Source organism: Triticum dicoccoides, chromosome 3B (genome assembly GCF_002162155.2).
Source record: "Triticum dicoccoides isolate Atlit2015 ecotype Zavitan chromosome 3B, WEW_v2.0, whole genome shotgun sequence".
NCBI lineage: Eukaryota > Viridiplantae > Streptophyta > Magnoliopsida > Poales > Poaceae > Triticum > Triticum dicoccoides.
The window spans coordinates 623750169-623763899 of NC_041385.1; the positions used below are offsets into that span (position 1 = coordinate 623750169).

Below are 13731 nucleotides of genomic sequence, written 5' to 3' on the forward strand. Positions count from 1 at the left end.
TCTTTTTTATCATTTACCTACTCGAGGACGAGTACGAATTAAGCTTGGGGATGCTGATACGTCTCCGTCGTATCTATAATTTTTGATTGTTCCATGCCAATATTATTCAACTTTCATATACTTTTGGCAACTTTTTATACTACTTTTGGGACTAACGTATTGATCCAGTGCCCAGTGCCAGTTCCTGTTTGTTGCATGTTTTTTGTTTCGCAGAAACCCAATATCAAATAGAATCCAAACGGGATAAAAATGAACGGAGAATTATTTTGGAATATTTGGGATTTTCTGGAGGAACAATCAACGCGAAACAGTGTCCGAGGTGGCCAGGAGATAGGGGGGCGCGTCCACCCCTCTAGGCGCGCCTGGCACTCTCCTGGGCCACCCGTAAGGCGGTTGACGCTCTTCTTTTGCCGCAAGAAAGCTAATTTTATGAGAAAAATCTGGGCGAAAGATTCACCCCAATCGGAGTTACGGATCTCTGGATATAAAAGAAACAGTGAAGGGGTAGAATCAGAGAACGTAGAAACACAAAGAGACAGAGAGATAGATCCAATCTTGGAGGGGCTCTCGCCCCTCCCACGCCATGGGAGCCAAGGACCAGAGGGGAAACCCTTCTCCCATCTAGGGAGAAGGTCAAGGAAGAAGAAGAAGAAGAAGGGGGGCTCTCCCCCCTTGCTTCCGGTGGCGCCGGAACGCCGCCGGGGGCCATCATCATCACCACGATCTACACCAACACCTCCATCATCTTCACCAACATCTCCATCACCTGCCCCCATCTATATCCAGCAGTCCACTCTCCCGCATCTCGCTGTACCCTCTACTTGAACATGGTGCTTTATGCTTCATATTATTATCCACTGATGTGTTGCCATCCTATGATGTCTGAGTAGATTTTCGTTGTCCTATCGGTGATTGATGAATTGCTATGATTGGTTTGAGTTGCATGTTTTATTATTGGTGTTGTCCTATAGTGCTCTCTATGTCGCGCAAGCGTGAGGTATCCCCGCTGTAGGGTTTGCAATATGCTTATGATTTGCTTATGGTGGGTGGCGTGAGTGAACAGAAGCACAGACCTGAGTAAGTAGGTTGTTTGCGTATGGGATAAAGGGGACTTGATACTTTAATGCTATGGTTGGGTTTTACCTTAATGATCTTTAGTAGTTGTGGATGCTTGCTAGAGTTCCAATCATAAGTGCATATGATCCAAGTAGAGAAAGTTTGTTAGCTTATGCCTCTCCCTCAAATAGAATTGCAATAGTGATTACTGGTCTAGTAACATAGTCAATTGCTTAGGGACAATTCCATAACTCCTACCACCACTTTTCCACACTCGCTATATTTACTTTATTGCATCTTTATCTAAACAGCCCCTAGTTTATATTTACGCGCTCTTTATTATCTTGCAAACCTATTCTATCACACCTACAAAGTACTTCTAGTTTGATACTTGTTCTAGGTAAAGCAAACACTAAGTGTGCGTAGAGTCGTATCAGCGGCAGATAGGGCTTGAGAAAATATTTGTTCTACCTTTAGCTACTTGTTGGGTTCGACACTCTTACTTATCGAAAGAGGCTACAACTATCCCGTATACTTGCGGGTTATCAGTTGGAAATGGGTCTTTAAGAAGAAAACCGATGTGGATGGAAATGTTCAGATCCACAAAGCTTGGCTTGTCGCTAAGGGTTATGGACAAGTTCAAGGAATTGACTATGACAAGACTTACTCGTCGATAGCGATGCTAAAGTCAGTGAGGATTGTACTAGCTATAGCTGCATATTTCAATTACGAGATATGGCAGATGGATGTCAAGACGGCTTTCCTTCACATAAATTTAACTGAGGACGTGTATATGATACAATCCGAGGGTTTTGTCGATCCGACTAGCGCTAGTAAGGTATGCAAGCTCAAGAGATCCATTTATGGGTTAAGGCAAGCATTTCGGAGCTAGAATATTTGTTTTGATGAGGTCATCACTGGTCTCGGTTTCATCAAAAGCGGAGAGGATACTTGTTTATACAAGAAGTTAAGTGGGAGCTCGATAGTGTTTTTGATCTTGTATGTGCATGACATATTGTTGATCTGGAACGATGTTTCAATGCTAAACTTGGTCAAGGAGTCATTGAATGGCAAGTTTTTGATGAAGGACCTTTTTGAGGCAGTGTATATTTTAGGCATTAAGATCTATAGAGATAGATCGAGGAGGCTGCTCGGCTTAAGCCAGAGCATGTACATAGATAAAGTGTTGAAGCGGTTCAACACGAGTGAGGCGAAGAAAGGGTTCTTGCCACTCTCACATGGTATAAGGCTAAGCGAAACTCAGAGTCCTTCGACATCTGATGAGCAAAGCAGGATGAGTAGGATTCTATATGCCTCGGCAATCGGATCCATCATGTATGTCATGACATGTACACGGCCTGATGTTGTTTTTGCAATAAGCCTAACAAGTAGATACCAGGCCAACCCATGTGAGAGTCACTGGGCAGTGGTAAAGACTATTTTGAAGTACCTGAAAAGGACTAAAGAGATGTTCCTAGTTTATGGAGGTGAGGAAGAGCTCGTCGTAAGGGGTTACACCGATGCTGGTTTTCAAACCGACAAAGATGATTGTCGATCACAGTCTGGATTCGTGTACGTCATGAACGGAGGAGCAGTGAGCTGGATGAGTTCCAAGCAAGATACGGTGGCCGATTCTACCACAGAAGGTGAATACATTGCGGCTTGTGAAGCTGCAAAGGAAGGTGTTTGGATCCGGAACTTTCTGGATGATCTTGGTATTTTCCCAGCCTCGGTAAAACCGTTGGACCTTTATTGCGATAATTCTAGTGCCATCACACAAGCCAAGGAGCCGAGGAATCACCACAATGTCACACACATAGATTAGAAATATCACCTGATATATGCAAGATCGTAAAGAATGGTGATGTAGAGTTATGCAAAATTCACACGGATGCAAATGTTGCAGACCCGTTGACTAACCTGCTTCCACAACCCAAGCATGGGGGGCACGTTAGAGCTATGGGCATTCGATGTCTATTTGATTGACTCTAGTGCAAGTTGGAGACTGTTGGAGATATTCCCTTGAGGCAATCATGTATGATGATATTTCCTTGTGTTTATGAATAAAGATAGTCCTTGGACATTATCAATGATGTATATCAGCAAGTACATGACTTGGTTGTGGGACTATGCATTGTATGATTACTGTCCTAAAAGGTCCCTAGTCAAAATGGCTGTGTGGACGCGCAACCAACTAGACTAGCATATGACACGGTGGATGGCTTGGTCTCACTTGCCATGGACCATTGGATGCTAACCGGATAATATGGACTCGGAAGGATCTGGTCGGATTCAACATAGTCGGATCCGAGTCGAGATAAGGTGTAAGTCGGACAGACCCAACTATGAGGCGCAACGACATGTCATCTGTGAGTCTCTAGTACAACATACATTCTATGTCCTAAGACTTGAGCTGGGTCATGTACTCGGGATGGTGACAGACCTTTGGGCCAACCAAACGCTACTCCGTGACTGGGTAGTTAAAAAGGTAGGTTTCAGGCTTGTCCAGACCCATGTTGCGAGACATGGTCGAGCAGAGATGGGATTTGCCCCTCCGATCAGGAGAGATATACTCTGGGCCCCTCGTGTGATCCGACCAGGATAAGCATGGCCATGAAACAAGGATTATGAGATAATCCGGTTTGTGGTCGGGATCACTAGAACGAGAAAGAGGTCGGGCTAGCACAAGGATGACAAACTCGCCTTGAGCCAGACAACATATACCGCGAGGCAAAAGGAATGGAAGTGTGATGCACAGGTTCGCCAACCGGCTTCATTGTATGCTTGGTGGCCGACACGCCTTGCTAGAGGCCGCTACCAGCCGAGCAGGTCGAAGGTGATCCGACCTGCGGCCAAGCCGACTTGAATCTAAGGGGTCGTGCGCTTAAGGGAAGGAACCTGTGAGGCCGGATCGGACTCCACGAGTCAGATATCATCCTACTCGGACTCAGATCCCGGCCGAACAGATTTTGGGCTTTAGGGTCCGTGCAAGGCCCAAGTGTTGAGCCTGCGACGGACGCCTATATAAAGTGGAGGTGCGGCACACTCATTTCATTGATCGCTTTAGCGCTGTCACTAGGGTATGCATGTATTGCGAATAGACACCTTCACTCGTCGTCGGTTGTGTGATCGGTCCTAAGCAGTCTGCCGCATGACGTTCCTCCTACACGTGCGGATACCGTTAGAGGCGGTGCACTTGCACCGCTCCGGCGAACCTGTACAAGGGATCCGACGACCAGTTGTTCGAGGGAGATCGGATGAGGAGGAGAAGAACCACGCGGACGCGCTGCCCCAACTCTTCTTCTGCTGCACGACACTGCGCGTCTAGTGGTAACCATCTGTGATACATCTCCCATAGCATGTTCTTGGTTGTTCTGCGCATAGGAAATTTTAATTTGCAGTCGACACGCCCTACCATAGACCCCAACACCGGCCATATCCTGTCGTGCAGGGGTCAGAGTATCACGCCGCAGGGGAGGTAGAAGGAGGACAGAACTATTGTCTTCGACGTCTACATGACGTCTTCTCGCAGAGACGGCGCGACCAATCAGCAGGGAGGGGAGTAGGCGACGCACGTCGCTGGCAGCGTAGCGGGAGTAGGGTAGGGAGGATGTTACAGGATCATTGGGCTGAGCGGCCTGCAACAACGGCGCGCCTGCCCGACGGCACATTGAAGGTGCGGGAGTGGAGGACGCCTGGCTGGAGTTGTCTACAACGGCGGCGCGCCGGAGGTGCAAGGGTGAAGGACGCCAAGGTAGGACGGCCCATGGCGGTGGCCCGACAGAGGCGCAACTGCGGGGGGCGGCGACAAGTGTGGCATGGCAGTTGTTGAAGTTTCAGTCTGCAAAAATTACGGGAAGGACTATCTTTCCGTATACTTGTGGGATTGTGGAGGCGTTTTTATGGGATCCTATGTTTTTTTTTGTGTGTGTGTGGGGGGGGGGGGTACATGATCTGTTGGAGAGACGTCTTTGCTTCAACTCCCCGTAAACGATAGTTATTTGTGGTTTTATGAAAAGGGAGAATTTTGTTTTTGCTAATTTTCCTTATGCCACTCTAGATTTTGTCATTTCACGTTTGCCACTCTTTGTTTTTGACAATTATCGTAATTGCCATTCTATGACAAAAGCAAAATAATTTTATTTCATTTTTGCCACTCTTAGCTTTTGACAATGATCACAATTGCCAGTCTGACAATTTTGCTTTTGCCACAGGAATGGCAATTGTGATAATTGTCAAAAACTAAGTGTGACAAAAGTGAAATGACAAAATATAGAGTGGCATAAGAAAAATCGGCAAAAATCTAGAGTGACAAAAACAAAATTTCTCCTTTATGAAAATTGTTGGACATCCTCTTGAGTGGGATTTTGTGAAGTGATGGCAACAAGATGACCCTCCATTGTTGCCGCGAGAAAAGCAACCACCTTGACTCGTTGTTGCCCGCGACCTGGAGGATCTATCAAACGGTGGAGCGCATACATCTTCGACAACGAATATCTTTGCTCATAATACTTCTCGACATGGCAACCACCCGCGCCGATGGTAGGGAGTTTTGTGGCTGTGTGATGAGTTGGTGTTTTGCACTTCTTGTTTCCCCCTATCCCTAGGCCGCTAGGACAAACTTTCCCCTCCAGGCTTCACCAGCGAGCTCGTGGATTCACCTCGATCTCCTCTCCGCCTGCCGTTCCGGTGGCGAGTGATGGGGAGGGGAATCCTAGTCTTCCATTTCTGTTAGTAGTTTATGTTAGGTTTTTATTCCTCACAGGTGCAACGCTCGGGTGGATGACGATGCTTCTTCTTCAACATTGTATTATGAGCGTCAACCCCCTTCGAGTTCGTCCATTTGGACGTAGTCGATGGAGTTGTCGTCTCCTTGGGGCGGTAAGGTAAGAGTTTCTCGTCCTGTGATGAGATTTGATGTCAGATGTTTTAGATTTATGCAAGGGTTCGACGGCGACGACTGCGACTCCAGGGCACTAGTCCTTAGGTGCACATGCACGAAGAATCCCCGACTGTCATCGACAAGGTCAAGTCGCCTCCGGTAAAGGAGCAGCGACAACGACACACAACGGCTTGTTCTGACGGCTGTAGTGGTCCTTTAATGGTCTTGGAATCTCCATGTATTTTTTTATTACATTTGAGGTACTTTGTACTTTGAGTGCACTTTATAACAAATTTGATTTTTTTTCGCAAAGAAAATGATAGAGGAGAGGAAACGTTACCTTCAAATCACATGTACCTAGCTTAGTTATTTTTTTTTGCGAGGAAAAAAAGAGTCTATTCCATATTGACAGAGCTACAATCCTGAGGCGAGAGATCCTCAATACATGGTGGTCCTCGATGCAACCACACAGTCATGGCACAGTCATAGCCTAACATAATGACAAGCTGTTTTTTTTTTGCGGGAAAATGATAAGCTGATTTTGATGTCAAAAAGATAATGATAAGCTGATTTCACGAATCAATAGCATAGCCAATGCTTAATGACACGATGATTTCACGAATTAATATCTAGATCCACATATCATAAATATTTCCGTGCACTGGTCTTCGTCCTCCATAAATCCCACACGCAGTCGCTTTCTCATGTCCCGTTCAATCCAACAATTTCCCGAAAAGCCCACTGCACTGTACCTTAGCTTTCTTGTTTCAGTTCCTGCCATATATGCTTGGAAAGCCATGGCCCTACTGCCCAACTTTGAAACCTTTACACACGCAAATTTGTAGTTCCAATTACAGGTAAGATTCCAAAGCTGTAGACAAATTCGCAGTACAGGAGTAGTATATTTTTTTCTCTGCTAAAATACATATTTTGTGCCACTCCATTACGTGTGTGCAACGGCAAATCTTCAAGGGAAGAAAAGAGAAAATGAGTGACGCCACGGCATCCCCCTATTTTCTCTCGCCGCGGGCGCAGTCAAACCCCCCCACCGCCGAACCGCAAGCCGCACCCGGAAACGGACCCAGAAGCGCCAACGCCCCACCGGTCATGCACACGCGCGTCCAAACGGCTCCCGCCGCTTCGTACGCGCGAAGGCCCCCATCCATCGCTACGCGTCCCCCGCCATACCGTTGCTTGCGTTACCCGGCGACACACGCACACCCAGTTACTGCTCCTCTACTCCCTCCCTGTCCGCCTGCCCCTGCCTCCCTCCCTCCGCGTGTAGGCTCTCTCCGCTGGCAGAGTAGACGGTAGAGTAGAGCGAGCGCCCTTCAATTCTCCCCTTCTCCCCAACCCAGCGCCCCAGCCGGGCAATGCCGTACAAACCCTAGCCCCCCGCCCCGCTGATCCCCGCGCGCGGCCATGGGCAACTGCTGCCGCTCGCCGGCCGCCGCCGCGCGGGAGGACGTCAAGTCCTCGCACTTCCCCGCCTCCGCCGCCGCCGCCGCCAAGAAGAATAAGCCGCACCAGCCCCGGAGCGGCGCCGCGGGGACTGGCGGGCAGAAGCGGCTGGCCGTGCTGGGCGAGGAGGGTTGCGACTTCATCGGCGGGATCGACGACAAGTACCTGCTGGACAGGGAGCTGGGGCGCGGCGAGTTCGGGGTCACGTACCTCTGCGTCGACCGGGACACCAAGGAGCAGCTCGCCTGCAAGTCCATCTCCAAGCGCAAGCTGCGCACCCCCGTCGACGTGGAGGACGTGCGCCGGGAGGTGGCCATCATGCGCCACCTGCCGCGGAGCCACAGCATCGTGGCGCTGCGGGAGGCGTGCGAGGACGAGGGCGCCGTGCACCTCGTCATGGAGCTCTGCGAGGGCGGCGAGCTCTTCGACCGCATCGTCGCCAGGGGACACTACACGGAGCGCGCCGCCGCCAACGTCACCCGCACCATCGTCGAGGTCGTGCAACTCTGCCACCGCCACGGCGTCATCCACCGGGACCTCAAGCCCGAGAACTTCCTCTTCGCAAACAAGAAGGAGAACTCGCCGCTCAAGGCCATCGATTTCGGCCTCTCCATTTTCTTCAAGCCCGGTAAGCCAAGCCCCCCTGGACTGGAATCTTAGATCCGTTTCCCAATTTGGGAGAATCTGCATTTCTGGATGAATAAAAAAACAAAACATGGCGGGATTTATGGGTTTAATGGACTCTCTTAGTCTTAGGTGGAGTGCTGGCAATGGACATCCCAGTAGATGAATGCCGTTGCTTGGTTGGTGTCTCTTTCATTCAGAACTTAGGATTATCGGAAGGAATTTGGGTAGGCCAGCGAATGCGACTGTAGCTAGTATTTTGAAGGCAGGATTCTGGAGTATCCAACCAAGTGGATAATGTATATGCATCACCTTTACTCCGCTATTTGGATTGATATGGCATTAGTTCAATGTCAACCCTCTATGCTGTTGATTTAGCCTCGATTATTTGGTTTGCTGAACATCGTGTTGTGGGATCTGTGTTTGGTGCTTTAGGTCCAAGATCTAGGACGTCTCTAGTGTCAGCCTACTACTTCTAGGAATCGGAAGAAGCAAGTGGTGGAACGTCAGTTGTTGCTAAATTTAGTCATTTTGCACCGAATACATTCAGTTCTTCAGTGTGAGATGAGTACTTTAGGATAAATTATATAACACTGAAATTATTACGATTTAGGAGGGGATGCTGGATGTATCTACCATACTGACAGGGTCTGGGTCTTAGAGCATGGCTTAATGGACGAGAGGGGATTTAGGACAAGGGGATGGATCGTGTGTCTTCCATTTTACTTAATTTTGGAGTTACAGTTCCGTCCTTTATGTAGAGAATGCGTGGCAACCAAATCCTATGAGATAATGCAAGGAACCAACTCATACCAAATCTTATAAATAAGAAAAGTAATCATAGTCTAGGAAGTACTATTCACGTGAGCAGTTCGTCCTGACAGTGACAATTAAAAACCAGTAGTGATCATAGCTTATCAAGTATGCTTACTGGTTGGGACTTGGGGTGTAGATAAGTAAGATAAAACCATAAAATAAAGTGCGAACAATAGGAAAATGGTCTCCGGCCCGATGCGCTCCCACACCGTCTCATCATACGTCGTGCTGCCATGTGCTACGGGCGTTGATGTGCTTTGCTGACGTCGAATGGACCACTGGGTGGTTTGCGCGCTCTGTTCGTCGTGCCATAGTCTGCTCCTAAAATGCAACCTTGTAGCGTTGCTAGCAATGTTGTTGATTTACAGCGATTGCACACTGCCTTTTTGTACAGAAAGTGATCTATTTTCATCTGAATCTTTCGTTATGTGTTACTTTTTGCAGGTGAAAAGTTTTCAGAAATTGTTGGAAGCCCTTATTACATGGCTCCCGAAGTATTGAAGAGAAACTATGGACCGGAAATAGACATATGGAGTGCCGGGGTTATCTTATATATTTTACTATGTGGAGTTCCTCCGTTTTGGGCCGGTACTACCTTAACTCAAACCTTCTCCGTCATTGGCTTTATGCCTTTATGTTTACTCTTCTTCATGAAAGCTTACATGAAAATATTGCAGAGACCGAACAAGGGGTAGCACAAGCTATTCTTCGTGGAAATATCGATTTTAAGCGGGAACCCTGGCCTAATGTATCGGAAAATGCTAAAGATTTAGTTCGACGTATGTTGGAACCAGATCCAAAGCTCAGGTTAACTGCAAAGCAGGTTCTTGGTATGTACATGGCACACTGTTATGCTTCTTGCCTACTTCCCTCCAGACACTATTCAGTTCAGTGGTCAGTAATTGCCACTGTAAAACTCCACATTTTTCATTTCTGTTCCTTTCAGAAATATAGCATCATGTCAGAATCTACCCATGGAAATTTATGTCAGTGCCACTAGTCTCGTCTGGAATTATGGCCATGCAGTTACTTTCTGTTTAATTAGGAAAATATCACAGTTCTGTTTGTTCCTTTTATGGTTTTGCCACTGCTGTTGCATTTAAGCATTTACCGTCCGTTTTAGCCGTTAATGCAATGTGGAATGACCGAAATAGCACAGCCCATGTGCATTAATTAGCTTCCCGATTTGATGATCATGGTGGCTCTGAAGTAACTGTGAAGTTTCAAGTTTTTTCATGTACTTCATCTATAACTCTGGACTAATTGAATTTCAAGTTGTCATGTACTACATGTGTAAATCTGATGTGAAGTACTTGAATTTCGAGTTACTTCATAAATACGGGCTTGTTTGCCATACAGACTTGGTAAACAACCCTGAAGTCTGTGTGTTAATTTTATCTGTCCATCTGAAGCACACATTTGTGCCTATGTCTTCTAGGCATAGCCGGTCCCAAGCCCGGGTAAAGGAGGAGGGTTGTGATAGGCTTGGCGAGCCAACGTAGAAACTAGCCAGTCCCATGGGTATGAAACCCATTTGAGCGAGAGTAGTACTAGGATGGGTGACCTCCTGGGAAGTCCTCGTGAAAGGGTTTCATATCTAAGGGTTGTGATAGGCTTGGCGAGCCAACGTAAAAACTAGCCAGTTCTTTGGGTATGAAACCTATTTGGGCGAGAGTAGTACTAGGATGGATGACCTCCTGGGAAGTCCTCGTGAAAGGGTTTCATATCTAGCCTACCCCAACTTGTGTGGGACAAAAGGCTTAGTAAGTAAGTAAGTAAGTATCTGAAGCACACATTACAATATTTTTTTGTATCAGATAGTTTTCTCCGTCGCAGAATCTATAAGCATAAACTTGAACCGAAGGGTACCTTAAATTCTCCATCTGACAAACTTGTGCTTAATCAGCTCTGTTGTTTCAGAATTCAGAGTTTTGAGATCAGACACTTTACCACCTAAGCGTACATGTTAAACAAAACATAAACCAATTTCAGTCATCCGGATGCGCATTATTACAGCTTGGGCAAGTTCATATTCTTTTCGAGTGTGGAAAGGCTTCTTAAGCATCTTGTCTTTTTTGCAAATATTTCTGAATTCTTATTCATCTGTTTTCCCCTGGTTTGTTATATGTCTGTGTAAGTAATTTCGTGACATCAACTTTTATTTCACAGAGCACCATTGGCTTCAAAATGCTAAGAAAGCTCCAAATGTTCCTCTTGGAGATATTGTCAAGTCAAGGCTTAAGCAATTTTCGAGAATGAATAGATTCAAAAGAAGAGCTCTAAGAGTATGCACCTAGCTCATTTAACCTTTCCATCCTGGTCTGCTTCAACTATTTTGCAAGTCGTTGCCATGGTAATTTACTTGTCGTGTGACATATATGGTGTATAATTTTTTACCAGGTCATCGCTGATCATTTGTCTGCTGAGGAAGTTGAGGACATAAAGGAGATGTTCAAGGCAATGGATACTGATAATGATGGCATTGTCTCTTGTGAAGAATTGAAGAGTGGGATAGCAAAATTTGGCTCTCACCTTGCGGAATCAGAAGTGCAGATGCTTATTGAAGCTGTAAGTATTGCAAAGAGTTTAACCTTTATTCTCTGTTCTTTATTTAAAACATGAGGCAAGACATGTATCTATTTTTCGAGAACATCAATTGGTGGCTAACAAACCACATATTTGATGGAGCCCAAACTATCAGCACGGCAAAACTACGCTTTTATGGAGTTCTCTTGAGATATAGGTGTCGCCGGGTTTTCGCCCCATAGCAGGTGTCTCGTAGGCGAGTTCCTGTGGTGGGTTTCCCGGTGATGCGTTGAACTCGCTTTCCCCTTTCCCGCTTCCTTCTAGTTTCTGCTCTGGGACTATGTATTTCCGTTATTCAGTTAATGGAAAGGGGTTATGCCCGGTTCAAAAAACAAAAATGATAGGTATGCCAAAAAATGCGGTCACCTGGCCCACTGGACATTCAATTCTGTGCCAAAATTCATCTCAAATATGGTGAACGGTTCATCTGCAACGAAATGTGTGTCTACTAAACTTTTAAGTGTTCGAAATAAACAGCCATGTGGTTTTGTGATAGTTTTGGTTAAACTATGTGTAGCTCCAAAAGATTTGATATCAAAGAACCACGTAGCAAAGGCAATATCATCTATAAGCCCCAGGTGTCCTTGCCCTCTTATAAGTCTTTGCTAAACCATTTGTTAAAATGAAAGCCAGATGATTTGGTTAAACCATTTGTTAGCTGTGGGATCATTTAACATTCCACGGATCATCACGGAATCTCACTGGAATGTTAAATGATCCCACAGCTAACAAATGTTCAAATCACTATGATGACTGTTTTAGTTTTGCATCCATTGGTAGGCCATTTATATATTGGTCCCTCTTATATTCCATAGTAGGGTAAATAAATGTGGTCGTATTAATTCAATTAGATCAGCAGTTTAAAAAAACAAGTTAAAATTAAGATAGGAGGGCTCAAACCTGTGACCTCAACAGCTGTTTCTTAGTGCTTTTCAATGATGGTACACAACCTTTCTCATCAAATGTGCTGTTTGGGCTGTCCATTTCCTTCTGCCAGTTGCTTTTTAGATGCTATTCCATTGTTTAACATGTCAAACTTTGTATCTGGTGGTGATTTGGTGCAACTATTTGACTTAGCCCCTTAGTTGCTCATGTATTTTACATTCAGTGTACAGCTTGATGTGTTTGACATTTCTTGCCAGACTAGAAATGAAAATTCCCAATGGATATTTATTCTAGCTCGCCACTTGGCCTAGGTTCATGTGACTCATTCCCTTCTAGCTGACAAAAGATAGAGAAGCTAGTATTGAGTACTCATTCCATTTAGCAACCATAATGGTTTTGGTTTGCATCATTTGCATCAGACGTAAAGTAACTATTTTAGTTTGTATCATCTGCATACTTACGTGTAGCGGCCTTGTCCAGTTATTGACAGTGTGTCGACTCACTTTCTCATCCTGCTTGAAATAACTTATTGCCTCTCTGTTTGATGTTTGCCTGGTAATTTTACCTTGCATCATTATATACTCTCCTAGCAGTCTATCATTAGACAATTTTTTTTTTACCATGAGACATGTGATTTGTTGAGGTCTCTTGGGTGGATTGAGATTGTCAATTTATTTGTCCATTGTATCATGTGAGGGGTTATGTTTGTTTGAGTTGATGGTTGCAATTAGCAGCAGTATAACTATTTGGCACTGGGAGGGCAGTAGATAAAGCTGGTATAAAATCTCGGATTTACTCGCATTAGTTCGTATGGTATACTCGGCACGTTTTATTGACCACCTATGGTTGGCAAACAGGTGGATACAAACGGTAAAGGAGTACTAGATTATGCCGAATTTCTAGCTGTCTCTCTTCATCTGCAAAGGATGGCAAATGACGAGCACCTTCGGCGGGCCTTCTTATTCTTCGACAAGGATGGCAATGGTTACATCGAGCCGGACGAGCTTCGAGAGGCTCTGAAGGATGACGGAGCAGCTGATAGCATGGAAGTTGTGAATGACATACTGCAAGAAGTTGACACCGATAAGGTGGTGATTCTTTTGTACCATCTCTTAAAGCCATTGCCTTGTTTCTGATTGACTAAAAAGATCATCTCTTTTTCTTGGCATCTGTAGGATGGCAAAATTAGCTACGACGAATTCGTGGCGATGATGAAGACGGGCACAGACTGGAGAAAGGCATCACGGCACTACTCGAGAGGCAGATTCAACAGCCTTAGCATGAAGCTTGTGAAGGACGGGTCCGTTAAATTGGGCGTGGAGTAAAAATCTGGTGTTTATCTGTGCATGTAGTTAGGCATTTGGGCCCCACTAAGCAGCAGCTCCTTTAGTTTTTGTCATGGTCGTTTTGCGTGGAAATTT

At 45.7% G+C, this 13731-nt stretch overlaps 1 protein-coding gene across 1 annotated transcript; it reads left to right on the forward strand.

Moving 5' to 3' along the window:
- The first annotated feature begins 7188 nt into the window (after positions 1-7188).
- LOC119277481 (calcium-dependent protein kinase 3-like) lies at positions 7189-13725 on the forward strand. The gene is made up of 7 exons (XM_037558761.1): positions 7189-8027; positions 9284-9427; positions 9517-9669; positions 11009-11124; positions 11240-11407; positions 13168-13398; positions 13486-13725. Exons 1-7 carry the CDS (start codon positions 7361-7363, stop codon positions 13633-13635), a joined length of 1629 nt encoding a protein of 542 aa, XP_037414658.1. The 5' UTR covers positions 7189-7360; the 3' UTR covers positions 13636-13725.
- Positions 13726-13731: the final 6 nt, after the last annotated feature.

Coding starts and splice junctions, on each gene's coding strand:
- LOC119277481 (XM_037558761.1), top strand. CDS start 7,361: ATGGGCAACTGCTGCCGCTCGCCGGCCGCCGCCGCGCGGGAGGACGTC. Junction 8,028..9,283: donor CTCCATTTTCTTCAAGCCCG/GTAAGCCAAGCC, acceptor TACTTTTTGCAG/GTGAAAAGTTTTCAGAAATT. Junction 13,399..13,485: donor AAGAAGTTGACACCGATAAG/GTGGTGATTCTT, acceptor TGGCATCTGTAG/GATGGCAAAATTAGCTACGA.